Here is a 26675-nt window from a genome sequence, read left to right as displayed (position 1 = left end):
ATGGCTCACCTGCCTCTGACTCTTCCTCTATTCTACTTACAATCTGTCTCACTCTATACATTAAACATACACTGCATCAATACAAAAATATCACGTATTATGTATATCAGGATATTAAACAGATTAGCTAGTGATTTAAAGACTGAGAATCACAAGGCACTTCTGAAGCCTGCAATGATAAATATTACAAAGCAAGCAGAGGCAGAAGAGTAGCCTGCTAGAATTCTCCTGTGTCTGGTCCAGATGGAAAACCTTTCTTTTTTACCATAACACCATAATTTAAATGTTTTTCTAATATGAAATAACATTTATTTTTAAAAACTGAGGTTAAATTAGATGTTAAGGCTGCAGGCAGATGACTAGACCCTGGCCTGAGGTTAAGCTAACTGAAGAGAATGTGAGAAACTATTGGACATGACATGAGAAATAGCTGGAAGTGACAGGTAGCCATGTGAGAAGCTGACACCAGTCACAGGCGCCCTGAGGAATGGCTGCATTTCACAGATGGTTCCAGGGAGTTATGTGAGAAATGACGGGACTTCACAGCTACTAGAAGGGGACTGAGAGTTGCGAAGTGTAACACTATTATTAATGCTAGATTCTGCTCTCCCATTGGAAGCGCTGCTTTGAGGAAATGTTCTGCTAGGACAGAAGGTGCTATAAAAAATCCACTGCAATCACTCAAGGGACAATTTAATTTTAATTAAAAGCCCTCCATCACACCTAAAATCCTAGTCCTCTGACCTGAGTTGATGTCCCCTGTGATTTGGTAAGTTGAAGCAATGATCTCCACCTCCTGAAGCCAACTCCTAGTGAGGCACACCAATGGTAAAAATGAGGTACACATATGGAGCAGCAGCTCTGCCCCTCAAATCCCTGTGAGGATTCAAAGCCCTGTGATGATTCCAGATTCAAGGTAAGATAAAGCAAAAGAACCAGCGGCAGCTTCTTTCCTTAGCCAAAGCTGCCATCTTTCTAATTGATCTTGTTCAGACTTCAGCAAGAGTGACCGAGTCACATCCTGAACGTTAATATGCTGTCTGAAGTCAATGAAGATATCACCTTTTTAAAGAATCAGCTGTTAACTACCAGTTACGCAAGTCATCGGAGTAAACTTGCAAACTTTTACATTTTTCCTAGAAAAAATGAATAGTCTGAATCAGGATGCTGGAATTTAATGAGCGTTTCAACAGTACAGATAGGTCTTATCTGTTTTCCTTCAATAATGTTAGAAGAGTTTGGAGTAAAACAAGTGTTTCTAGTGGTTTTGATGAGAGTGGGAGGATGGCTCGTCCCATTTGCTGCCTGATGTACAAAAACCCCACCCAGTCACAAGTGTGAAGTCCTGTTCTATTAGCGTTAGAAATGGGCTGCAGGAACCGAACGCTACTTAGGCCTGTTGCCGCCCAGCAGAGGAACGTTATAAACACCAAGTGTGGTGAGATAAGAAAGAACCTCTGGATATAAATATTTTGCCTCCACCTGGTGTTTCAACAATTTTTTGAAGTAAAAGATACAGAGAACCTTGAAGAGATTCTTCAAGAGAAAATGAATTGATGAGAATTCCACGGGCTGTGGTGCCAGTGATGTCTGTTGGGGAGCCAGAGATGTTTTCTTTCCTCTAACGTTGGGCAATGTAAATGGAAGACACATCTGGAAATCTCTTTTCCATTCTGCTTCGGACACAAAGGTTCTCAGGGACTATCCAAGGAGACCTCTCTTACTCTTGTCCTCAGAAGAAAAGCACCATGGAAACATTTCTATTAAGACATTCTAATGGAGACTGAAAACACAAAAAGCACTTGAACCAAGCACACAGTTTAGGACTACTGTATCCTAATTTAATTGCATTCCTTGAAATAAGCTGGTCAAAAGGCAAATAACAGGCAAGAAAAATGAACAATCTCTTTACAAATCAAAGATGATATAATAAACATGTCTTGGGCAGTATAACAGCAGCTAGCTTCAGCACACTCTGCTATGTACAATAACACACAATACTTACCCTGTCGTGTAGTGTCCAACCAACATATTTTAAATAACTATCATTCAGGAAGGCATCACTGTACATTTTCATCCAGACACCAATTTCTTCAATACAGACAGCTCGAATCTCAGCAATAGCATCACTAATTTGAAACAAGAAAAGAAAAAAGTATTAAACAGATTACAGACACATACCATTCACTTCTCATTCCCATTGCCCTAGTTATATTACTTTTGATGAACTTCACTATGTAGGGCCTGTCACTGTTCTCGCTGCTCTCTCACTGATTTTCTGTTCCTTTATGTCCTTGAACTCACTGATCTACATAATAATTTGAGTATTTCTACATTCAGATATATTTCCATTATCTCAAAAAATTCTCAACATAGTTTGCTTCTTAGTCTGTCTTTTATCTCCCTCTTTTCAAACAGAATTATAAATCCAAGCTGCAAACCTACTCTCGACAATCATTTCTGAAACACTGTCACTGACATTCACTTCACAGCCTTCCCTGTCTCCAGCTAGAGGGGTAGAACAACTGCAAGGTGGAAAATGTTATTTGGTTTAACCAAAGGAGCCTGCCAGAGGGACAGAACGGAATTCATATGGAAACAGATCTTGTTTCATGTGCCGCATGAAAGCTCCTAGAACAAAATCCATGAGGATGGTTATCTTTCAATAGGTTTCTTCCAGTCGCCTTGCTTTTTTCTACATTCTGACTGTGGCGAGTGATGGAAGAAGCAAAGACATATCTCGGGCAGGCTTATCAGCTGCTTATTGAAGAGGGGCAGCAGGAAACTGCCTGGAGAGGTCACCTAAACAGATCAGGGATGGAAATGATCTCAATCTGATTGGCACTTTCCTGCCTGCCTGACACAGAGCATGGCATATTTACTAATAATGAACGACGGTTAAACAACGAGAAAAGGGATTGGGGCCATCTGGCCCTTTGGTAATTTCATCTCTGAGACATCTGTTACTATGAGAAATTGCTTGTGCCACTCCAGCTGGCACTGCTTCACAGTTCCAAAATTCAGCTGTAATGAAAAAGGAACATAAGAGCCACTGTACAGAAGAAGGGAATGCCTGGTGCTTTGCAAACACTGGTCTGGCTTATAATTGAGACTCTTGTTCTGTATTTTTATTTGAAAAAATCTTTTTGGAAAAGTAATAAGCATCCATTTAATTCCAAAACAGCACCAGACCCCCACATGAAATCTAATTTATGAAAAAAATTTAAAATTCCAAGCTTCAATCAAGAGAATAATTTCAAAACAAGAGAAACTGTATTTTTCCTAAAGTCTTCAGTTTTACAAAATATAAATAAAATGCCCTCGATTTTATGTTTAAGATACTTGCTGCCTAAGTGCATACCCACAAAATAGCATAAGAAAACCGTGATTACTCTGTATTGTAACTTCTGATGTACTTCCAGTCTTCAAACTGGTTCACCTCCACAGGTGCCGTTCTACTGCATCTGATCTTCCAGACACTAAGGCAAAACCCACCGTTCCTACGTGAAGATGGCAAGCAACTGCAGTATCATACATGACTAGATGTGACATGTCTACAGTGGAGCCTCTGCTTTTCCCATTACATTTCAAATTCTTGGGAGGAAACTGCACTGATAGAACAGCGTAAAGCATACATTTAAAGCTGATGAATGAACATGAGGGGGAAACGGGTAGAAATGCCATCAACCCACTATCGTTTTCTCTCTTTACCTGCGTGAAACACACCAATTCTATCAGCTTCCAAACAGAATCACTTAAAGTGGTCTGTCAGACTCCCTGAACACTCTATAACCTCAAAACCATGGTAATTGTCAATCCACAATGTACACAAGTCGCATTACAAGCAGAGTAGGGCCTTAAATAAGTTGTTTCCTACCAGGTGTCTCTCAAGCAGGTTTTAGATACTCTAAGGATGAATACACTAAAATATTACATTCAAGGATTTGCACCATAAAAACTGCACTCATTATAGGGAGTGCAGCCACAACAAAGACAAGTTTTAATTAAAACTATGAATATATTATCATATATATGTCTAATTGTATATGACTTCACACTGAACTAGATTAGCAATTCTCTTATACGGAATTATTTTTAAACTATTTTCAAAACAAAATACAGATGGATGGAATAAGAATACAAGACTTAAAGAACAATCTAAAAGACTGGTAAGTACGAATGAAGAAGAAAAAGGGGAAGCACATAGGCAGCACCACAAAGTAGCTATGAAGACACTTCCACTAGGGGATGACAGCCTGAGCCCTCACTTCCGAGGAGGTTATTTCACCACCTTATAAATTCACTAATTGCAAAGCATTTTGGAAGGATTTAATAGCAATCCCCAAGAGAACCCAAGTGTCAACAGCTATTTAATCACACAGCACAGCCAGCCAAAAATCAGGAGAATTTATCTTTTCTGTAAGAATGCATCCAAGCTTCCCTAGGCAGGCAGGGGAAAACTGACTCTTGATTCAAAAGCTTCTGAGGGATCCCCAGGCACTACAGACAAACACCAAGCTAATAAGAAGGAAAAAGAATAAACCTATTTAACTAATTACAAGAAGTAGTACAATAAAAATATAACATCTTCAGTATAACTGAAAATGGGAAAGAATCATGCATAAGGCATGTGAGACTAGCGAACAGACTCGAGTTGCTAAAGAGGCAGAAGAATTTGTGAGACACCAATTTCCCACTCCACCATCTTCCAGGTAACTGTATTATTATCGATAAGGATAATTAGTCTTGCAGGAATCACTAACACAGATTCCATGCCCATATGATGCTGTATCAAACATGACACAGACAAAAGATGTCTTTTCTATGCATGTGATCAATTGTTTGTTATTAAACAATAATTCTCTTAATTTTTACACACATTTAGCTTCTTGTCAGAGTCACTATGAATTGCTTAGTTTTTTGACAACATACACTATCTGTGGATGACTCAAGAACATATAAATACTAATCATACCATCAGCATTATCATAATTATAAATTAGTGACATAAGTTTGTATTACTTGCCAAATACTTCTAGAAAGGAATCTAGTCCAGCACAGAAAACAAAAATAATGCCAGATGTAGAAACATTAGACAAAGTATATTTAACCTGCTTTTCAGCACAAACTGCAAAGTAATGTCCATGTGGTAAATGGGAAACGGTAAACGATTCGCTGCAAAATTCACAACCTATTTTCCTACTCTTAGTAAAGAGTCCCCGCACGCTGCATCTTCTTAAAGGGCATTGGGTAAGAAATTCACTGGTTGACTTTGGGTTGACTAGGCAGGCCCATAAAACTTAAAACAAGCCATAGCAAACATGCAAGGCAAGAGGTGGAGATGCCTACAGAGCAGTGACTGCTTCCAGACTTCTTGGAAGCTCCAGAAGGATGCCTGACTACACTTTGTGCATCCTTCCTTGGCTAACATGACCAGTGGAGTTGTTGGAGCTGAACTAGCACACTATGAGGGAAGAAAGTTAAGAGGACACTTCCAAAAATTCTGGTGAATGTTCTCTGCATATCCTGCTCCTGGGAGGGGCTAGTGAGCAGCACTCCCATTTCTAAGTAATTCTACACAGGGGGCTACTTAAATAGCTATTTCAATAATCAAGCTGATTATCCAACATTCTTGTCAGAACAAGGAATTCTATTGTTTGAAAGTATGACTAGAGTTTCAAGATGTAGCTCTACATATCACTAAAACCGGCGTTTGTCAAAGACTTACCATATTAACACCTTTGTTATGTGAAGTATGATACACGGCTTTGGAAGAAAGGGAGAAGTGAGTTTTTAAACTTAATATTAAGTTCAAACTCACTCAAGGACAAAGGTGCAACTTTTTGCTTTTCTCTTTTTTTTACGCCTGTACACGACAAATGGTCTTGTAACTTCTATCTGCTTTTTCAACATACATAAAAACGTAAAGCATTTTCCTGTCACTAAGATGAATGTTTCACCTCCTTAGGGTAACACATTTAGGGGGAGGGAAAAGGACTTTTCTATGGTTTTGTTTGGATTTTCATTTTCCTGCACTGACTGGTCCTTGATCCTCTCAATCTCATAGCTGCTTTCTCACCAGACTTCCACCTGGTATCTCCTCTCCCTTTTTTCATGAAACATTCTTGTTTCTTAGATTGGAACTCACATGCAACTTGCCACCATCACCCTGTTTACTCAGTAGGAGGAAAAGGAGCACCTTGGAAGGAGATGGAAGCATTTTCTCTGTAAAGATGGCATCTACATTTGGCAAGTTTTACCTTAATTATCAGTACTGCCAAAGTAATACCTCAGAACAGGCTCACTACATTCCATAAATTCACAAAACCATCGTGTCCATCCCTCTGAGGGTCACCATTGAGGTATGCCAGAGGTCTCAACTGTAATAGTTCTGTTTTGCTGGACATTCACATCTGGATGAAAAGTTCTTTCAGCATTCAAAAGGAAAAGATATTATGAAGTAAGACTCAAATAAGCATTTTTCTATATCTGACCCTCTGAAATGGAAACATGTCCACACACTCACTGCTCAGTCAAAAGCAGGTAAGTAGCAAAACCAAAATTTTGACATCTCAGGTAACTGTTGAGAGTGATGGGCTTTTTGTAAATACTTGTGACACCTGAGAAGCTATGTGGCAACAATCTCAAAGTAATCCCTGATACGCAGATACAACTGAAATGAAGAAAAAGGCCTCGCCTTCCTTTGTTTTTTTAAAAAATATATGTGTATCCTGTAAGCAATTTTTAATTTAACTTCAGACAAAAAAAAAAAGGTTACTTTTAATTTCCCTGACCTAGTATATACTATCTCACTACTACATAACCAAAGGTAATTAGACTCACAAAGGCACAAACCTGGTTACTTTGAGATCAGGACCTCTGAGCATCACCACATCCAGGCCCCTACACATGCCTTGTACAATCAATTTGTGAGTATTTCCAAGGACATATATTCTACCGCCTCTCTGCACAACCTGTTCTAGAGCTTGATTACCCTCGTGGCCCTGAAGTTCTATTTACCATAGTCACCACTGCCATCTATTTTATACTCACCAACATAAGCTCAACAACTTGACTCTAACTAGATTTGTTCTTACATCTCTCCCCTTTGATGCTAACTCTGAGTTTTAGAGATGATACAAAAATAGTCAGAAAAAGTGATTCGGGAAAGAGATAAAGAAATAGGCAATGAGGTAGGTACATCTCCTGCATGTTTATTAAGAATACCTAAATTTTGGACCAGATCTGCTGCTAACAATACACCAACACTGCATCTAGAAATTCGTTTAGTTATTTCTGTATTTTTTTTTTTAATGTGAGAAGTGAGCATTACAATTTCCCAATAAATTGTAAGCCAGTCTACAGAAAAAACATGTAACTTCACTGCAACCCTAGCTTACTAGTAGGAAAACAGCTCCATTCCAAATGAAACAGTTTGGGGGAGCTTTGTGTTTAGATCAAGGACTTGCTATTTCAGTTACAAAGGTCACTAAGCATGAATCACTGTGGCAGAGTCTGAATCATATTATGGAAAGGGATTTCTTCTCTGGGAATAATTAAAATAACATTCTTTGGAAATCATTACCACTTGCGCATGGGCTAAAGACTGTAAAATTATGTCAAGTTTATAAATCATTTGAACTATTTGAGAGAAGGGATGCTTAAGAAACATTATGGAAGCAGATAATAGTTTGAAATACTTTGCTTTTTTCTCTCCCACGCCCAGCCCTGGTTTTCTCTTCAAATAGCAGTTTTTAATAGTTATTTTTTCCCCCTCTATTTTCTTGCATAGCTGCGACAGCAGAATTTGAATCTTCTGCCCATCTCTAGACAGTGGCAGAAGTGGTGTCACCCACCCTGCTCAGAGCACACCACGACTTGGCTGATTTCTGTAAATTCTCCAGTGGTCTAACAGTGTCAGCCTGGGTGTCTTTTTTCAGGACACAGACAAACAGAGCTTATTTATCCTTTGTTACAGCAGTATCAGCAAAACCAGGCCTTTACTAGTGGTAGCAGAATGTATGAAAAGAAACCAGCGTCACAAAGGAGGATTTAAAAAGAAATAAAGGGCAATGGCACACAGACCATTAAAAGGTAGAGTATTTTTTCCAACCCCACACAAGAGCATGAGATACTAGGAAAATGTTCTAAAGCACCTTCTTGTTTGATACAATACACTAAATTCTGAAGGGGGGGAAACAGAAAAAAACTCTGCATATGATTTTTTAAAATTTTACTACCTACACACAACAAAAGCTGCTTTCATAACAAAGTAGTGTCAGTGCTATACTGAGCTAATACCCAAATTTCCCAGTTGACCATGTGTACTCATCCTTCTGCTGCCACGTAGCCCAAAGCTACTGACCAATTCCATTGCCCCTCAGACCTTTCAGACCCTCTCACTTCATCATTCCTCCTTCAAAACTTCCTCGTGCAGGAAGGAACAACTGGGTAGCAAATGAAGTTGTCTCACAGGTGTGTGGGACAGAATAAGGCTATTACGTCTGAAGAAAAACAGAAGTGTGACATACGCATGCAGGAAAAGATGTTGTTTTGTGAGCAATCACTACACTTACATCCCTTCTTAAGAGACCTCTTTTTGCTGCTACCTCTGATCTCCTTGGATGGATGTTCCCAGAACCGCTATAATATAAGCTTTCTTTCAAGCATCAGGCCTGGGTACTGAAGAGACACGCTCCAACTCTGCTGTGTTGGTCATGCTCATGTATTTTTTGTAGCACAGGCCCCTTCCAGGTTTCCTGCACGCTTTCCTCCATAACTATAGTAATCCCTCTGCCCACCTGAACTACGGGTTCTTCTTCACCTTCTCACCCTCTTCTCATACACCATTTCCTGTTTTCTGCTTTTTTTCTAAAAGATTTCATAAATGGTAAAGTTTTAAACCAGAACTTAAATCTGAAAGGTTAATTACACAGTTTAATACCTTTTAATTTTATCTTTTGATTTGGCTAAGTCAATTAACATTTAAAGAGCTGGTTTCACCAAGATGTGGCAGATGCTTTGAGGTACCTTGAGACGCAAAACAACCCTAAATCTATTTAGAAAGACTGCTGCTCTCTGATAAACCATACTGCAAAATAGCATGCACCAGTCCAAATTTATTGGTTTGTGCGATTTCGAAGTAAATAGAAGTGCATACATAAATACATTCACACACACACATGAATATATATATCTATAAAATCTGGTGTGGGTTTGTATTCACAACACATAGCATATTAACTATTAAAAAAACCCCTTTTTGATGTGCTAGCACCACAAAAACATCTTAATGTTCTTGCTACAAACATCCAAAACAATTAAAACAAAAAAAAAAACATGTTAACTAGAATTAAGGCTTTCGATTGTCCTTATGTAATTTAAGCCTAAAATAGAGTTGAAGTTGTGGGTAAAGCATATGTGGTGGAAACATCAGAAATTTCCTGTTTATACTTGAGACAGATAAAAGGAAATGCAGAGCAGAGGAACCCAAGAACCAAAACTGCCCTCTTAGGATATACAGTGATCATTTGACTGTTCTTAAAATATGTCACGTTTCTGCTCCCACCCTGGACAACTTTTCTTTTTAAAACACAAAAATTTAAACTGTATTATTTCCCACAACTCCTTAAAACCATTTTACTGAATTAAAATAAATTTGTGTGAACTGCTCTTCTGTGTAGTTAATAGGGGCTACACTTAGATTTTTTTTCCATAATTTCAGTGTTTTTGATACTGCTTTTATGGCACCTAGAATATTACATCAATATTACACATATTACAATATTACACAGAAGAAAAATCAACACAGAATCCGCCCTTGACATTATTTATGATTATACTTCGTTAGCAGAGCCTACTGTAGCATGCATTTTCTTACCGGTATCTGTGAACAAATATACCCTTAAAAATAGAGTTCATCATATTTTCGATTTCATCTTGGTTTTCTTGTAGCTGCAAAAAAACAAAAAAAAAAAACCAATAAACAAAAGATCACAGTGTATTATCATTTTGTATTCTACAATTCTTTATTGGGAAACATTAGAAGACCATGGAAGAACACTTAATTAATTAGTAGATTCACCATTTTCTACTTTTCCAGCACATGCCTATACTGTTTGCATACAAATACATACATACATATATATATGTATATATTTATATGCAATGCCTTAATGGAAGAAAGTTAACATTCGCTACAGATACTCACTAATTTAGTTTCAAATTAGTCCTTTGAAGTGGTCATCACCATGTTTTCCTACTGAAATTTAGACAGTAGAGATTATGTTTTCAGTAATGTCAGCAGCCCTGTACTCACAGATAGAACTGGGAGTGAATGACAGCTCACAAATTAAGCTGATAACAGATCAGGAATCCCTTCAAAATATTCAATATCCTCTTTAAGGAAAGTACTTCAAGATGTTGTCAATCTTAAATATATGAGTATAAACTGCTTTAACTTCAGCATCCATGATAACTGAGGTTCTGACCCAGGAAGCCTTTCAGAATCAGAGCATGGGTTCTTAACACTGGAGCACACCTGACATCCACTCGCAGGCCTGAGACTGCAGAAAACCAGACCAAACCCCTCAAAACCGAAGCCCAAATAAAAACAGTGTTACAAGTATGTTTTTATAAATAAGAGTAGGGGTTTTTAAATACTTAATATTTCCTGTGTAATATGAGCACATTTTGTAAGTCCTATGGAAAGCTCACAATGTGTCAATACATTCTAAAGAAATATCTTGGAATCAAAATATTCTCATAGTGTCAGCTTTTGTACTCAACTAAATATTCTCATAGTGTCAGCTTTTGTACTCAACTCAATAAGTATGACTCAACTACACCAAAACACAGCTTTGTTAAATAAGATCACGCCAATTTTATACCATCAGCTTCTGAAGCAGAGCTGCTACTACCCTCACTGCCATCATTCTTCCATCAAGGTGTTTCTTAATGTCACATTGTCAAAGCAGAATGTGTGACAAAGCAGCGTGTGTGAACATAAACTTTTCCACATTTTCAGTATGAAAAGCACAACACAGCCTTGCTAGTACAGAGTGCAAATACGCATAATATATTAACACCTGTATAATTACGGACATATATATTTAACAGATAAAACATCTTAAAGCCAGAGGCAGAATTATGATCAGCTGTTTTGACTGCCTGCGTAGCAGGAGCTCATAAACACTTTCACCTAGGGGATATATTTTTCAAGTCATGTTTATAAATATTTCTATAGTATCTTCCAGATAAGATCTAAAGTAGCTTGCAAAATTCCGTAAATGAAGTCTCCTAGGTTCTGAAAATGTAAAGAGATGCTGTCTCCATTTTGCATACGGGGAAACGGAGGCACTGAGAGTTCTTGACTAATTTTTCAACACTTGCCAAAGAAATTAATTTCATAGTAAAAGGGATTATGTACAAAGGGCAAAGTTGGGTGCACACCAGCTCTGTGCATACCAAAGGGCTGGTACACAAACCAAGCATATTTAGACATGGTTTCTGGGAGAAACAGTACTTTCAGCATCAGCTCAACCCAAATATACACAGACTAAATGCTTGTTCAAGAACATATAACCCAAAAGGAGTGTGAATTTCTTAGCACTCCTCAGCTGGTTGACTTCACAGGCTATAGGCAGGCAAATATTTAGAAAAACATGGGCCTAGAGACAAACTGGCACAGACTGTGGAGTAAAATAAGGATCGGAATGAATCAAGAAGCCTCAGGAGACCTTCTGAAAAAATACTGAGGCCCTAAAATGGGAAAGAGGAACTTGCCAGAGAATTTTGGGTATGAACTGCTAATATAAAAACACACCACGGAAGAGAGGAAGGAGAGACTAATCTTTACGAGCCATGAGAAGGTTAAGATACTGAAGCAAATGTATGTTGACATTTTTTTGAATGGTAAGTTGAGCAGCACCATGCAAGACTACGTGGTGTAGAAGAGGGGACAGCGTGGATGGCTTCCTCCCTCTTTTCTGCTTGTTCTACAGGGAATTCACAGCTTGTTATAAACTAGGTAAGTTATCAGCAATATAACTGATATGGGGATCCAGGGGGATCCAGGTGCTGGGGCAGAGCTGGTGTAGAAGCAGAACCAGAGATTCACTAGGTCCAAGTGAAATCCCTTTTACTTTTGTGTGCTAACATTTAAAAGATACAATTCTCAAATGTATCTTAGTTTCAGTAATGAATTAACAGGAATTTTTAAAATATTACTTTTCTCCAAAACTGCAATTGCTTTTGTCCTTTCAGCTTTTTAAGACCACTTTCTTGAATTTCAAGTGCTTAACTTCAGGCACCTTGAGAGAGCATTTGTGTCTTGGGCTTCCTGCTCTTACCAATGCAAAAGTGATTTAACACCCTGCCCCCGCTGAAACCCAAGTAAAAATAAGGGAAACATTATCTTCTTGACTCTGTGAGCATTCTGAGAAGCTCAAAAAGCCATGTATGACAAGCACAAAATTTGAATGACTAGTAGCAGTGACTAAAACACATCTCCGTCTACTTTGTGGCAGACTGCTACGTAAATCACCCAGTTTAGTTGAAAAATCTCCTTGATAAGAACAGACCTTCATGCACTGCTCTCACATGAGGCATGCAGATGACATGAAACACTTCAGAGGGTTCTGCCTCTTCTACTCCAGATTAATTTGCCACTTAGCTTGCAAACTGTACCTACATAACTTTCATGAAGACAAACACATGCTCAGGTACGTGCCTGTGAGGGTTCATGATGATGGCACTACATCAAAAGAACCAACTAAGAAAGTGCCAGCACTAAACACTGTTGTAAATTCAGCATATTTAAACATGGACAATATACAGCATTAGGTTAGGAATTCTTACACAGAGCCGTTATGCCATCTCAACCTAATAAATCTCTTTGATACAGGCCCCTCTACTATGTTAACTCCATGTATCTGAGGGCACACTCAATCACCACAACTGCTCTCTACCTTACCTCTTCGCAACATTTTGATTAGTTGTAGTGAGTAGTGATGTCAGAGAGACTGCACACAGCTATCAAAAGTTAAGGTTTGCCAAATGCTCATTCTTCTTTCAGGGTTTCCCAGCCCCCTGCTTGTCTGGGCATTGCTGCTTCTGAGCCTCCCCTGTGCAATTATATACGATATGTCCAAAAGATGCTGAAAAGTACAGGTGAAGGATGGAGTACAGAGGATGTCCAGGGACACAGAGATGCTAATCCAAGTTAATGAGTGTAATTAGTGACTTTGTCTGTCTCTGGAAACATGGAATAGAAACTGCTCCAGCTATTTTAACAAAGCAATTCTATTTTTTGAAATGCTTTAAGGCTGACATGGAATATAATTTTTAATTTAAAATGTTTCTCCCACAGTTTGGGCAGCAGAGATTGTTCTTGCTTTGTACCTTAATGCATGATTTTTAAGAATTATGAAAGCCAAATAAAATTGTGTAGTGGATCATACGGGTTAAATAAAAAGATATGATTGTAATTATCCCCAGACAAGGACTATGAAGTCAAGCAATTTTGAGACCAAGTTATACTTAAAAGAATCCAAGGTACATATGGGCAAAGCACCCAGGCATCCTTAATTTGCCATAGAGTAAAACAGTGGTGGAGGAAATATATTCAAAACTAATATATTTAATTAATAAATTTAAATCTAAGTCATATATACTTCAACTTTTCAGTCAATCTTATGAGTCTTCCATGGCACCTTTACAGATTATGGCTGTTTGGGTGTATATGTAATAATTTTCTACTTGTCATCTTTAAATTTCTTTCGAGTACAATGCTAAAACTGAATTTCCTGGGATATAATACTTTATTTAGAGATGATTACAGCAAACTTCTAATGGTTTTGCTCACCTAATGCCAGACTGGTACTTACTAAAAGCAACTTTAATATCGCCCTAGCTTCTTCTCCCTGAGACCAGCCCCCACTCCAGTGTTTCTTGATAGCAGCTACAAAAAAAAGTACTAATGAGACACCATGTAATAACTGCAGTGATCAAAGGGAGAAAAGGGCAGAGCAGCGAGGGACTACGTGTGATCCTCTTTTCAAAATCTTTTTGCATAATCAAACCAGGTACTACTTGCAGCTTGAGACTGATTTTCTTCCTGCCTGGTTATACAGACAACCCTGAGAATCGAAATCAGCCTGTGTGTGCACACAAACTTAACTGAAGGTGTTAACACAAGATTTTAAAATATAGCCCAAGTAATATGTTTGAGATCACAGAAACACAACTACAGAACTAATCGGAAGTCACAAACCACGCTGGACTTTTTACTGGAGGGAAGGAACCAGGAAAAAAAAAAAAAAAAGCATCTTTTCACTTGCCTCTTTCCTTTTCTGAAGCAGCAGCTCCAGTCTTTCATTAGCTCTTTTGCCAATCATTTTGTTTCTCTCAGCTTCGTACTGCCTCTGTGTATTATCCTGATGAATGCTCAGGTTTAAGGCAACATTCACAAGAGCAGTCATAAGCTTCATAGCTGCAAAGGCAGAGAAGACAAAACATGACTCTTTACCTGTAGTCAGAGTTTAAAAATACTGCCTCAGCAGATCCATACTCGCAGAAAATTACCAATTCAACCTTGACGCAAAGCCACGTGGAAAGGCACATCCCACCCAAGCAATACCCAGGTCACTTGGCTCACCTAAAAATCAGAAGAGAGTATATATACCATGTGGAGCTTCAGGCAACGTTCTTTGCCATCTTCTCCAGAAAATTATGCAAGTTCTGGCAACATAAGATCAGTGAGCAAGCACGTGAACCTGCAGGATCAGTGTATGCCACGGAGCCAGTTAATGTGGAGTTATACACATTTCTCTGCTAAGAATCGTTAAGTATCATTGTAGATGCCTCCATGCTAAGGGTAACTCTTCACCAATAGCTATTGAGGATTCCTCAGTTTACAATGGACCACAGCATTACTTCTCTTAAAGTAAGACTGATGTTGCTCTAAAGTCAAGTGTATAGTTGTACAAAAATACAATTACCACTTTATGTACCCCTTTATATGCATTTTCACATATGCTGGATCTAATATTGTTCATGTATATTTTTCTGTCTTAATTTATGTTTACAAGAACAGTAACAAAGGTCTTTCCCATGTTCTGCGTGGTTACATCACAAACTATCACCTCCTCTCTGGCATTGTCTTCAAGGTAGAAAAGCAACAACAGAAACGAAGAAGTGAAGCTGCTCTTATGGTAACTCTGTCTTATGTTGCTATTGCTCAAAGCTCGTAACTCCAGAAGCACCCATGTGTACTTCTTGCCTTAGCTTCTTGCTACAGTGAATCATTTCTCATTTGAATTGTCTAGCACACAGGAAAATTGAAAACAAAGAACACAAAAAACACTCCTTCATGAATAAATGAAATTCTACCAGTAGATTTTCACGATCTTTATCAAGCCTGAGCTCCATGGCACCATGCTGACCTCTGCTCTGCAGGATAGCAACATCATTAAATGTGCAAAAACTAGCTTGAAGGAGATGTGCAGAATCAACCAAGAGCTCTCCTGTGTTAAAATAAATAAGTAAATGGCATGTATCCTCACTGGAAAATCACCTTCAGCAGCTCCTATTCCCAATATAAGCACTACACACACGTACATTTAACGTAAAAAGCCAGCAGCGGCTTAAATAACTGCAAATATTTGTGATGAACTTTGGCCTTCACATTTGCTTATCCTTAGTTGAAGTTTCTAGCAAGATAATCCATTCCAAATGATGGTAACTATTTCTTCAGGATAGCACAGGTCTCGGGTGATGCCTCTAATGTATGGTGCTGCTACTTGTCTTTTCAATCAAGCGCCGCAAACTTTTGTCCCACACAAAGATGAATCAATCAAAATAAGAGACCAGAATGCATATGTGATTATCCTCACTCCCCCATCTATCTCCTAGAAAACAACAGCAATCTAAGCAAAAAGCAAATCAAAATCACCTGGAATTGAAGATAAGTCAGCATCAGCCAGAAAGGAACAGAGTTTCCATCTCAGTTTAAATAACAGGCATAGATTTCCAGCAGGTTATGTGTAGCTCAAATAGTCTTCACCTTTGAATACTGAATTTGTAAAGGCAAACTCTAAACCTGGAACCTTGCACCTGCATAATTCATGTTTTTACCATCCCATTACTGAGTACGGTGAAGAATGCAAGAGGACAGGTTTTCAGAAGAGTTCAGACACTGTGAGTTACAGGTTAGGGTTTCAATTTTAAAATCAAACTCCAATCAAATCTGGAGTAGGTTTTTCAACACCATTGGAAATTTGCCTCTTACTTAGATTCATAGTAAGAGATGAAATACTAAACAAATTCTGAATTTGCTGGACACTGGGTATTACATTTGGAAACCTGAACGAAACTCTAAGAGTCTGACTGCGGAAAGACTAACTTAATTAGGAACAAATATTGGCAGTAGAAATATTCAGATTACGACAAATGTCTCCTATAAAGTCTACAAATATTTGGCATGATCTATGAACATCTAGGGAATCTTCCAAGAAGATATATTTCGGTACATGAGATGAGCAGAATGATATAACAAGCTTTAGACACCTCCATCCAAGCTGGCCAGTCCAGTATTGCCTTGTAACAGGAGAAAAATAGTCACTTCTAGACAGCAACTCATCCATCTTACTGGAGATATCTAACATAGGTCTGATGAAATACACTCCAGAAAAGTCTGTTTCTATCTAATGACATACCCGATGCTTTCCTTAGAGGAAGGCAGCTGTGCTGAAAGGTGCAGTGTGGCTGGAGGTAGGAGACAGTGAGACCTACAACTATGGCCCAGTGCTCCCAAACCTAATGCTCCTCAAGAGAGGAGGCACAGATCTTCTTTGGTGGACTGAAATTCTTTGATAATATAATTTTCTTGACACTTATTTAGACTCAATTTGTTCTCTAAAATACAAAATTACAAAGACATTCTATACAACAAATGAACAGCAAATAACAAAATACAAGACACAAGCATGTCACTTTTGATTCATGAGATTCACTGGAGGCCTCTGGATATGACAGAAATCTCTAAGATTAAGTGCCTCAGCAGACTCCTTTCCAAACAAAAAAGTATATTTTAAGTAGAGTTAAACCATACATTATACCTGGATTTGATCAAGCTTTCCAGAGTTCTCAGTGCTGGTCAAATCCCACTTCAATCAAAGTTAGGAGTAATTCTCAGAGTGGCTAAATAGTAGCAACTTCTTTGGAAAAAAATCCCCACAACTCTTTCCTGCACTAGCTTACTTACCAGCTAACGTACTGGTGTGCCTGAAAGCCCGCACCTGGGAATCTGACAAACCAGTCAGAAGAGAGATCACTGTGTCCATCATGTATTCATCGTAAATGATGCTATACTGACACTGTCGAATGAGCACTCCAATGAACTCACAGAAGTTGGATCGAAACTTCTTCCACTGTGGCCCAGGCATGGTAAGTGGATAATCGCCACTGTCCTGAAGAACAAGAAAATGAAAATATGAAGTATTAAAAGCCTCCCCATCTAACTTCTTTTAATATTGCAGCAATCATGGTCTAAGTTTGTAAGCTAAACACTTTCTTTGTTATTCTCCGTTGTCTTGAAGGAAAAATACAAACACCACATTATTCTTCGATAAATAAAGAAGCTTGTTGGCACGAAACCACTTTTACAAAGATTTAATAGTAACTGTTCTAGACTTGCTACATTAGCTCAGTATAGTCCAAAATATGCATCAAGACTCAATTCTTTTCCTTGTGTCCTGGGTTAGGAAGTGGAGAGAAAGGATAAGAAATAAATATTTCAAAGTATTTAAGGTCAAAACCTAAAGAAAGGCTTGTGCAATTGAAGGTTTGTGTCATTCTCCATCCCCACTTCAACTCTATGTTAATATTCTAATAAACTGGCTGCCCATCCCCACAAACTTCGTTTTACTCGAGTTCATGATTGAGATCTTATCAGAAAGTAAACACTGCCATTTTTTGATCTTATAAACTTACCCTTTTTCTAGTGGTGAAACCTGCCTTCTGATAGAAGTAATGGAAATTTTTCTACAGATTCATATACCCCAGACAGTTTCATACACCCCATCTTCCAAAGATACTAATAGTTGCAAGATTGGAGTAAGCACGTGAACGCTCAGTTAAGTTTAAACCCTCTTGAAGTCTGCTCTTGCTATTCTCACTTCAAGCAGTATTGCATTTCAGTGATACTGGCCCCCTAATTAGAAAATGCACTTTTCCCCTTTCAGTGAAAAAGACTAAATACAAATCTTCCTGGTCACCTGATCTGTAAATCGATTCTAGATTATCCAAAACATCAAGGCAATAGTGGTCCATCCTGAATCTTTCCCCAAAGATAAGAAGTCAGTAGTACCAAAGTTAAATCCAGACGTACATATTTATTCTGTGGTTTTGTGAAGAACAAGCACTTTTAATCTCTCAGGACTTGTTTTATCACCCAGGCTGAACCACAAAAGCCAGTAACATAATCGCAGAGGAGCTGTAATCAAATAACCATTTACCTAAACTTCACAAAACATATTCCCCTGCAGCAAAACCCCCATCTATCAAATGTAACCAAATCACATGCATTTCAATCATACTAAAACAACGATTAAAATTGCAAAGACAAGCACTCACGTGTTAGAAAAAAACAAAATTATAAGGCACTCTTAATGACCTTACTGTCTCATTCATCACAACAAATCAACACTCTCTTAATGAGCAATAGTTTTTATCCTAACGAGCAATATTGTTGCTGTGAGTCCCCAGAGCCTCTGTGAATCGGACCAAAGCATTATGGAGTAGAAACCCAAACAAACAGAGTCTAAAACAAGCATCAGTATAATCAGCTGTGCCATATACTTCCAAGTGTTCTTTGGCTGTTTATGTCTAATGCCCTTAGCAGTGAATTTCAGCAAGGTAAAGTGTCTCGCCATGTAAATACAAGCCCTGCCTTAGTCTCAAATGTATTTAAATTTAGGATTGAAATCAAAATGTTAAAGCTTTCTCCTCAATGTCTTCCTGACAGCAACTCCATATTAAGATCCCAGACAATTTCTAGAGACTCAGAATCTCTAGTGCTGTGTGTAACTACTCACATACAGTGATACATCAGTGACACTGACATGTGACCCTTAACAGCCCAATGATTAGAAAATTCAAACCAAAACCAGTTTTTGTTCACCTGCTAACTCTAGCACAACAATTATGAGGGAATTCACCTACAAAATGCCTGTCCTCATAAGCCAAGCACCCAAACAGTGCAGCAGGTGGATGTCCAATGGAATTCCCTGTCTCAAACTGAACCTGCGGCAGCACCAAACAAAGTTATTTCCATCATTTAAGCCCTACACAAACATTCCCCCACTCACGATGAGGAAAATCGATGCTTTAATCCCTGCTATAAATGTAGAAATTCGGACTAGCAGCCAGCTGATTAATGCAACACTGATGAAACAATGTGATGATCTTGAAAAAGTAAAGCAAGCAGCAAATGTGAACATTTTCAATGGCAATTAAGATATTTTCTGGGCAGCATACTGTGTGACTGAGTTGCTAATGCAAGATTTTCCCCTAGTTAACACCACACCTGTACTTTTTTTTCCTATAAGCTCTAGATTTGTAGAAATGCTTCATCATGTCACAAATATGATACAGGTACTTTGTACCTCTGTGCACTAGCTCCTTTCAACCCTAGTCTGATAAAACAGACCCAGCGTTTTAGGTACATTTTGACACAAGGAGGAGAACATGCTAACAAGGGGATGGTCTCCACCTGAGAAAGCCAATCTAAAGAGTACAACAAACACTGATAGATGGTCCTAATTGACAAGAGCATCACCAACTTCCTCCTTCTCCTTCACTCACAACACAGTGACCATTCTACCATGGCCTTCTCACAGACTGACATGGGATTTAGGGGCACAAGAAGACATCCAGGCAAGGGAAATGTTCTGGTGGCAACAGCCTCAGGCAATTTGTCTCAGGATGACACGGGGGATGGATATTGGGAGCCTTGGGGTACTGAAGAGGTTTTACAGGTGGTATTGAGAATGAAGAATTGAGGGCTGTACAGAAAATGGTGGTGCTTTACTGAGAAAATTATTCCAGATTTCAAAATATTCACTGGGTTGTGGTCTAAGACTAACAATTGCATGCTTTTTTAATACTAAACCCCAGAAATTCTTTCACAAATCCAAGCGTAAGGACAGAAGCTAGAATGGAATCTTTCTGTGTCACAGATGAGTGATTGGGGGTACTGCTGGCTGCAGAGCAAGCTTATGTACAAGTAACTAATTATTTGAGACATGATGCTGACATGTACATTCATACTGTGTGTAAGGAGAGAGGTATTTTCTCAAAAAAAACAAAACAAAACAAACCAAAATCTTTGACAGTTTTTGAGAAGAGTTTTTTTAGAAATACTTCCTTCCACAGCAGCTGTGGGCCAGTCCTCCCTTAGGCAAAATCAATGTTCTTTGGCTTTTGGACAGTGCCTTGGCCATTCTGTTTTGTAAAATGGGGCTAGACTAAGGGCAACATGCAGTTCTGTTTTCAAATTAGTAAAAAGTCACCGCATTTTTTTTAACTTGGCTTGGGTGATGGTTTAAAAAGCAAAACTAATTCAGCCAGAATGTAGCATGAATTGATACAATCCTCTGCTTGTCGTTGTACAACTAAATTTTATTTACTGCACCCTATCCTGCCTGTAGACAAAGGCCCTGACTGAATATCTGAGTACAGCAAAAACAGCATCCAAATGGTAAGCGCATAGTTAAAACATTTTGTTGTTCAAGGCCATGAACAAGGTGGAAATCTTGCAGAAGTAAATCCCGAAAAAGAGCAGCACTCACATTCATAGTTTTCCTGCTTAACTTTTTGAATCACAGCCTTGGCATTCTGTTTAAAACTGGTCATAAAAAGACACTGCTATCCTACAGAAAATTCATGTTTCAGCATTTGTTTTCTTCACTAAATAAAATGAACACTCAGAATGTTGAAGTTTTTTATACATGAAAAAAATCAAAGGAAACAGAGTTCAAAAATATCAAAGCTAAAAAGCATCCACCATTAGGAACATTTTTATTTTGACAGAAGATACCAAATCTGAATTGTAATACACTTGTTTCAAACAAAATGCTTACATCTTTTGAAAGATTATTTCTTTCTGTAACACTGTTCCAAAATGGTAATTTTCACAACAAGTTACTGCTTAAAATTGCTGTTTCAAATGAACAAAACATCAATTTGCACACAGAAAACAGAGCGGAGTGCTGCAAAAGCCTGGGGTCCTGTCTCAGGAATATGGAGTTGTCTGTTGTATGATGGCAGTTCCAAGAGGTGAACTTCAGAATCAGAGTAACACCACTGGTTTCAGTGGGATGAGAAAACTTCCAACAGTTCCTACTGCCTCCTCTGATTAACCTGATAGCCTGGATGTGGACAGACAAGGATACCCCTAAAGCCACACAAAGGTATATGACAGTCTACACGGATCCAGCCCAGGACTAACATGGACCAAGCTGGTTCTTGCAGAGTCAGGCTTGGCTGGGCTCTCTGACACACCACATGTGAGCCTACCCCATGCTTTTGTGCGACAGTACATCTTACGCTCTTCAACTGGTTTCATCATCTTTATTTTAAAACGAAAGCGTATTGCAATATATTTCAAAATGTTTTAAGAACTATTTGTATACTATACCTCATCAAATTCTTCTGTCATTTTTCTTATGATTTCTGCATTTTGCATGTTCCTGAACATTTCAATTCTTACAGTACCTGTAATGTAATGAAGCAACAAAAGAAATTAACACAACCCATTTTTTTTAATGTCAAACTATCAACATTTTTCTGCTGCTAAACTTACAGCTCAATAATACATATGAAAGAGTATATAACGCAAGAACAACAAGAATGCATTGAACAAGACTGCCTCTTGAAGAAATGGGTAAAAAGAAAAAATCATCTGCCCTGTAAAGTGCGATCAGACCAGGAGTTTGTGAAAGTTTTCACCTTTTTACAACCAAGCAAGTGTGATACAGAAGTGATAATGATGTAGGACTCATGCTAAGTGTTTTTAATTCTGTGTGCAAAACAAGATGAATACCATCCTTCAGTTCCACAGCCGCTGCTGGTTAATTCTCCACTTGTGTTGTCAGGTCACCTGGGTTACAGATACACCATGATCTCTCTGCAGCAACACAGGAGGGGTTTCCAAAGCGCACAGCTCAGGGCCAGCACAGCTTTCCTGCCTGGGGCACCTGCTGCCTCATGTGCTACCACTCTCAGCAAGTCCTTCCAGAACCAAAGGCTCCGAAGGGCTCAGTGAAGACACAAGCCAGCGCAGGACCAAAGGCAGCAATTGCATGTTATTTCTTCACTTGGATCCTACCAATCCCTCCCATTACCTTAACAGCAAAGCTGACAGGATTAACTTTTTATTGTAAACTGAATAAAGCCGCCAAAATTGAAAATGTAACACACAATGGCATTAAATTATAATTCTTGTCACTTCATCCTAAATTCAATCAGTATAAACAAATAAAATATTTTTCACATCATCTTTGCAACTAGATATTGTCTAAATATCGAACTATACAACACAAGTCAAAAGAGAGAATATATTTTTTGCCACTTCACAATCTTATTTTAGTAATGAAGGAAACACAAAAAATTCAAGTGAACTGTAGAGCTACAAAATCCATTCCAGTGTCATTAACATTACAAAGCATATGTCTCCCTGCTTCTGCAAAAAGTTCAAATGGATTTATGATCCACTACATGGCTTCAAAATCCAAACCATAATAGAAGTGTGACAGCTAATAGCATTAGTCCCTGTACAAAGGATAAATAATTATAATTTTAATATACTGAGAATGTTTTGATCCAGATAATTTATTCCTTGAAAAACAAGCATTAGAAACACACCCATTTCAAACCACGCAAACAAAGTTACAGCACACCAATCCTCTATATCTTAGTAGAGGGTCTGTTTTACAACACAACTTAAATATTCATTTCTTGAATTGTTTTCCTTCTTCATGAAATATTTACTTGTTATCTGTTTCATATATAACACTGTCAACCATAGTTCTAACAATGGTGATTTAAGCTTCTGCATGGTGATTTCCATATTATTAATAAACAATTAGTAATGCAATTTATTAAGACAAAATAAGAAATCCAAGAGAATACTACCATATGACAGTTGAAGAACGGTTTTACTGACACTGAAATAATTTGTAAATTCAGTAGCTATATTTTACCATTTCCCCCTGTATTGAAAGTTTTGAATAAGTGAAACAGTTTCACGATATATCTCGGAGTACTGAATCGAGGAAAGCTATTCTTAGAAATCCACCTCAACTGCATTAATGCCTCTCTCTCTCCCTGCATGCTGTCAGCTGTTGCTCTTCTCCTTGGTAATGTAACCTTCATTGAACAAGTAACCTATCTACCTTTCTTATTCTTTATAGCCCTGATTCTAATTTTGTTCTTAACTATTTATGATTTCTGTTAATAACCTTAAATAGCTTCCATATAATAGAAAGTCATGTTACTTTGTCAGAAAAAGTAAAAATACCATAACTAAAATACCTCGTTAATGCACTTCACTCCATTCAAGTCTCCCTACAACTTTATATAGTTCTGTTGTGGTTCCCTACATCTTTCTTCCCTGAAGATACAGAACACGGTTATGCTGTGGTCACTGTTCTTAGTGGCTCAGATACTGCTACTTCTTAAATGATCTGCATGTCGCTTCACAGTCAAGTAAAGGATCATTTTTCCTTGAACAATCTCTCTCAGGAACTCAGGTGAAAGCACTGCTGCTTTAATTCAGCGGCTCTGTACATGCAGTAACAGTGCTCAAAGCAAGCTGATGGCTGGTGCTGGATGCACACACCCCTCCAGGCTACTATCAGCCAACAAATTGTACACACTGTGCCGCAGACACATGGAACCTCCGGCTGAGCTGGCCAGGGAAGGGGAGAGGCAGCAAACGTGGGGCTAGAGAGCACAGGCACTTGCCCTTGAACCATGGAAAGGCTTTTTATGGAGACAGCATCACCCACCTCCTCCTGAGCATGTCAGGATTTCTACTGACCACTGTGCAGAGGTGTCAGAGAGAAGGCCAGCATAGATTCTACAAAGATCTTCCCAACAACCAACAGTCCCGCTCTTTGGGAGCATTAGGCAGGGGCACGCACAGGATGAAACAAACTCTTGACATCTCCTCGGGATGCCAGGGTGGAAAAGAGCTCAACACTGCCAAGGAGCTGTCAGTGGAAGCGAGGACGAACAGCACTTATTAACTCACTGTCGTGTCTCGTTCTTCCCTCTGCTTTTTATTACAAAGTTCACTGGAAGTCATGTCAAGCAAAATGAGCATTTCTAGTTCTCTGGCAGTTGGTAACAGCTTTGGCCTGACAGCTTTTCCTACCACCACCTTTTCCCCACCTGACCAAAAGAGTCCTGTTTTTCTGGGAAACTGATTTAACACACTGTAACTAGGCTATGAAGACTGCTCAAAACACATTTCACAGTGTCATCAGAACATTTCAATACTACAGTGGTCAACGCTGTTCAAATTCGTAGTTTTTATGATTCGTGAAAAGCTGAACTCTCCCATTTTAAAGTGAATCCTTAAAATACGACAGGTGTGGAGTGCATTCCTCCAGTCTCTGCCTTACTCATGTTACTACTAGTCTTCTTTTCCAAACTGAGTTTTACTTCTGTCATTAACCTCTCGCTCTGTGTTTAGTGAAGAGGATTTTAATCGTCTTAGCCTATTAACAAATTGAGAAGCCTATTCCACACTACTAAGTTCTCAATTCAAACTTATTTATACCCATTGTGTTTTAAAAAGTCTTCTTGCTGACATGTATATCCTTAAATGACAAATTTCCTTAACTTTCAGCTATAGACAGATATCAGTTTGATTTGTCAATAATTAATCATGTCACCCAACCTGGCTCTCAAAAGTGAAAAGAAAAAAGGCTGTCCCATGACTAGCCTTCCTCCCCTGAAACAGAGGGTACCAACCACTGCTGGAAATCAGGGAACACCATCATACCAAATCCTCCGCTCCAATGGCCTCTTCCCTATGGCAGTTCTGGTATTTCTCTAGGAAAGGGAAGCTTACATGACAGAAATAAGGCCCCTGCATAAGTGATACTCTAGCTGTAACAGTCCACTCTGGTTTAAACGCTACTAATGAAAGCAAATTACTCACTAGTAAATGGACTCTGGAAATCGAAACTGCTGACAGTTGGTAATAAACTATATACTATGTAGTATATTAACTATACTATATTGTCAGTTTTAATCTCTGGCACCTTTAATCACAGAAGCTACACAGCCAATTTTATTCCTTCTCTTCTGGACCACCTGCCCAACCTGAGTAAGCTGCAAGAAAAGTGGTGGAAAAACTGCCGCTCAAGTCAATGGGTATAATGTAAGTCTCCTGTCAAAGAAGGATTAACCGTGGGATCTTGAATTCATGGTGACTGATTAGTATCTCTCAACCACAGAAACTGGTAAAACAGTAGCCAGAAGAAAAATTTATAAAGGCACTAGATGAAGACACTAGAAGATTTGCACTGGATGGTATCATATGAAAAAGGCAACATAATAGTTTGCATTAACCGCAAGTGAATAGTTGGGATCAGAACACTGTGAAATAATCCTGACTGTTGAAACTGTCAAGAGGGCAAATTTAACAAAGATCTTGCAGAAATGAATGACGATTACAGAACGGATGGATGGACATTTCATTCCCTCAATATCATTCTATGTACATTTCCTATGCTTTTCTCTCCAGTTACCATTTAGATATTAAGAAATATTCCACTTCTACAATGTTTTTAAGTGCAATTCTCAGTTGTCTCACAAGTTAAGAGACACATCTCTGTATGAAAGATGATAACCAAAGACTGAAGTCAAACCATAAACAGCATGTTATTTCCCACTGCTCAGCTTGGGCCATGGCACATCGCTGTAACACTTCATTTACTGCTCCCAGAAGAGAGCTGCCTGAAACTAAGCACAAGTTACTCATGCCAGTCAAAAAGTTGATTTTCTGTGGCTTGCTCATAATCACATGGGAACACCAAAGTAGATCTTACCTCACTGGAATCAATAGGCATTAATGATTTATTTAAATGGAAGCAGTATTGGGACAGCTGAAGCACATCCAAATAGATGTTGAGAATCCTAAATCCCATCAGGGCTCCTAACTTTCTATTGATTTCTGTGCTTGAAAACTGAAACACTTTACTGAAACCAGAAATCAGGATTCTAGAAAGAAGTGAGCCTAAACACTCAGTTGAATTTCAGCTTTCATGGCACATGCAGAAATAGAAGACACTTTTATTTTCTTATTCCACAGTTCTTCGTGTTGCACGGACTCTAGACTGCCCAGCTTCTGCCACCGATGAAGCAGTACTCAAAAGCCACTATCTTCCTAAAAAGCAAAGCCCTAATTCACCCTTAGAACAGCTTTAGATGGTGAACTCTCACTGAATGGATAAGCAAAGATTCCAATGGTAAAAAAAAAAAAGGTACAGCATCATGCAATTAAACCCTTATCAGAGAATCACAAGAATTCTTCTGGTTCATCTAAGTCTATTCTCCTACAACAAAGGCAAACCCAACCACCTGCCAGCGCCCAAAGGAGGTTT

The 26675-nt window shown here is 38.5% G+C and overlaps 1 protein-coding gene across 2 annotated transcripts in view; it reads right to left on the bottom strand.

Annotated features, from left to right (window-relative positions):
- The window catches only part of STAG1 (STAG1 cohesin complex component), a 173895-nt gene that overhangs the window by 58953 nt on the left and 88267 nt on the right, over positions 1-26675 (bottom strand). For both annotated transcript variants that reach the window (XM_082056882.1, XM_082056883.1), the window contains 5 exons: positions 21698-21774; positions 17264-17468; positions 14340-14491; positions 9881-9954; positions 2006-2129 (listed from right to left, as the gene is read on the bottom strand). In XM_082056882.1, the coding sequence (XP_081913008.1) occupies positions 2006-2129; positions 9881-9954; positions 14340-14491; positions 17264-17468; positions 21698-21774 (632 nt within the window). The remainder of the gene's footprint in view (positions 1-2005; positions 2130-9880; positions 9955-14339; positions 14492-17263; positions 17469-21697; positions 21775-26675) is intronic.

This window comes from Streptopelia decaocto (assembly GCF_964273445.1).
Source record: "Streptopelia decaocto genome assembly, chromosome: 6".
Lineage (NCBI taxonomy): Eukaryota > Metazoa > Chordata > Aves > Columbiformes > Columbidae > Streptopelia > Streptopelia decaocto.
Note: the sequence above shows the minus strand (reverse complement) of the source record. Positions and strands in the feature narration are given on the sequence as shown.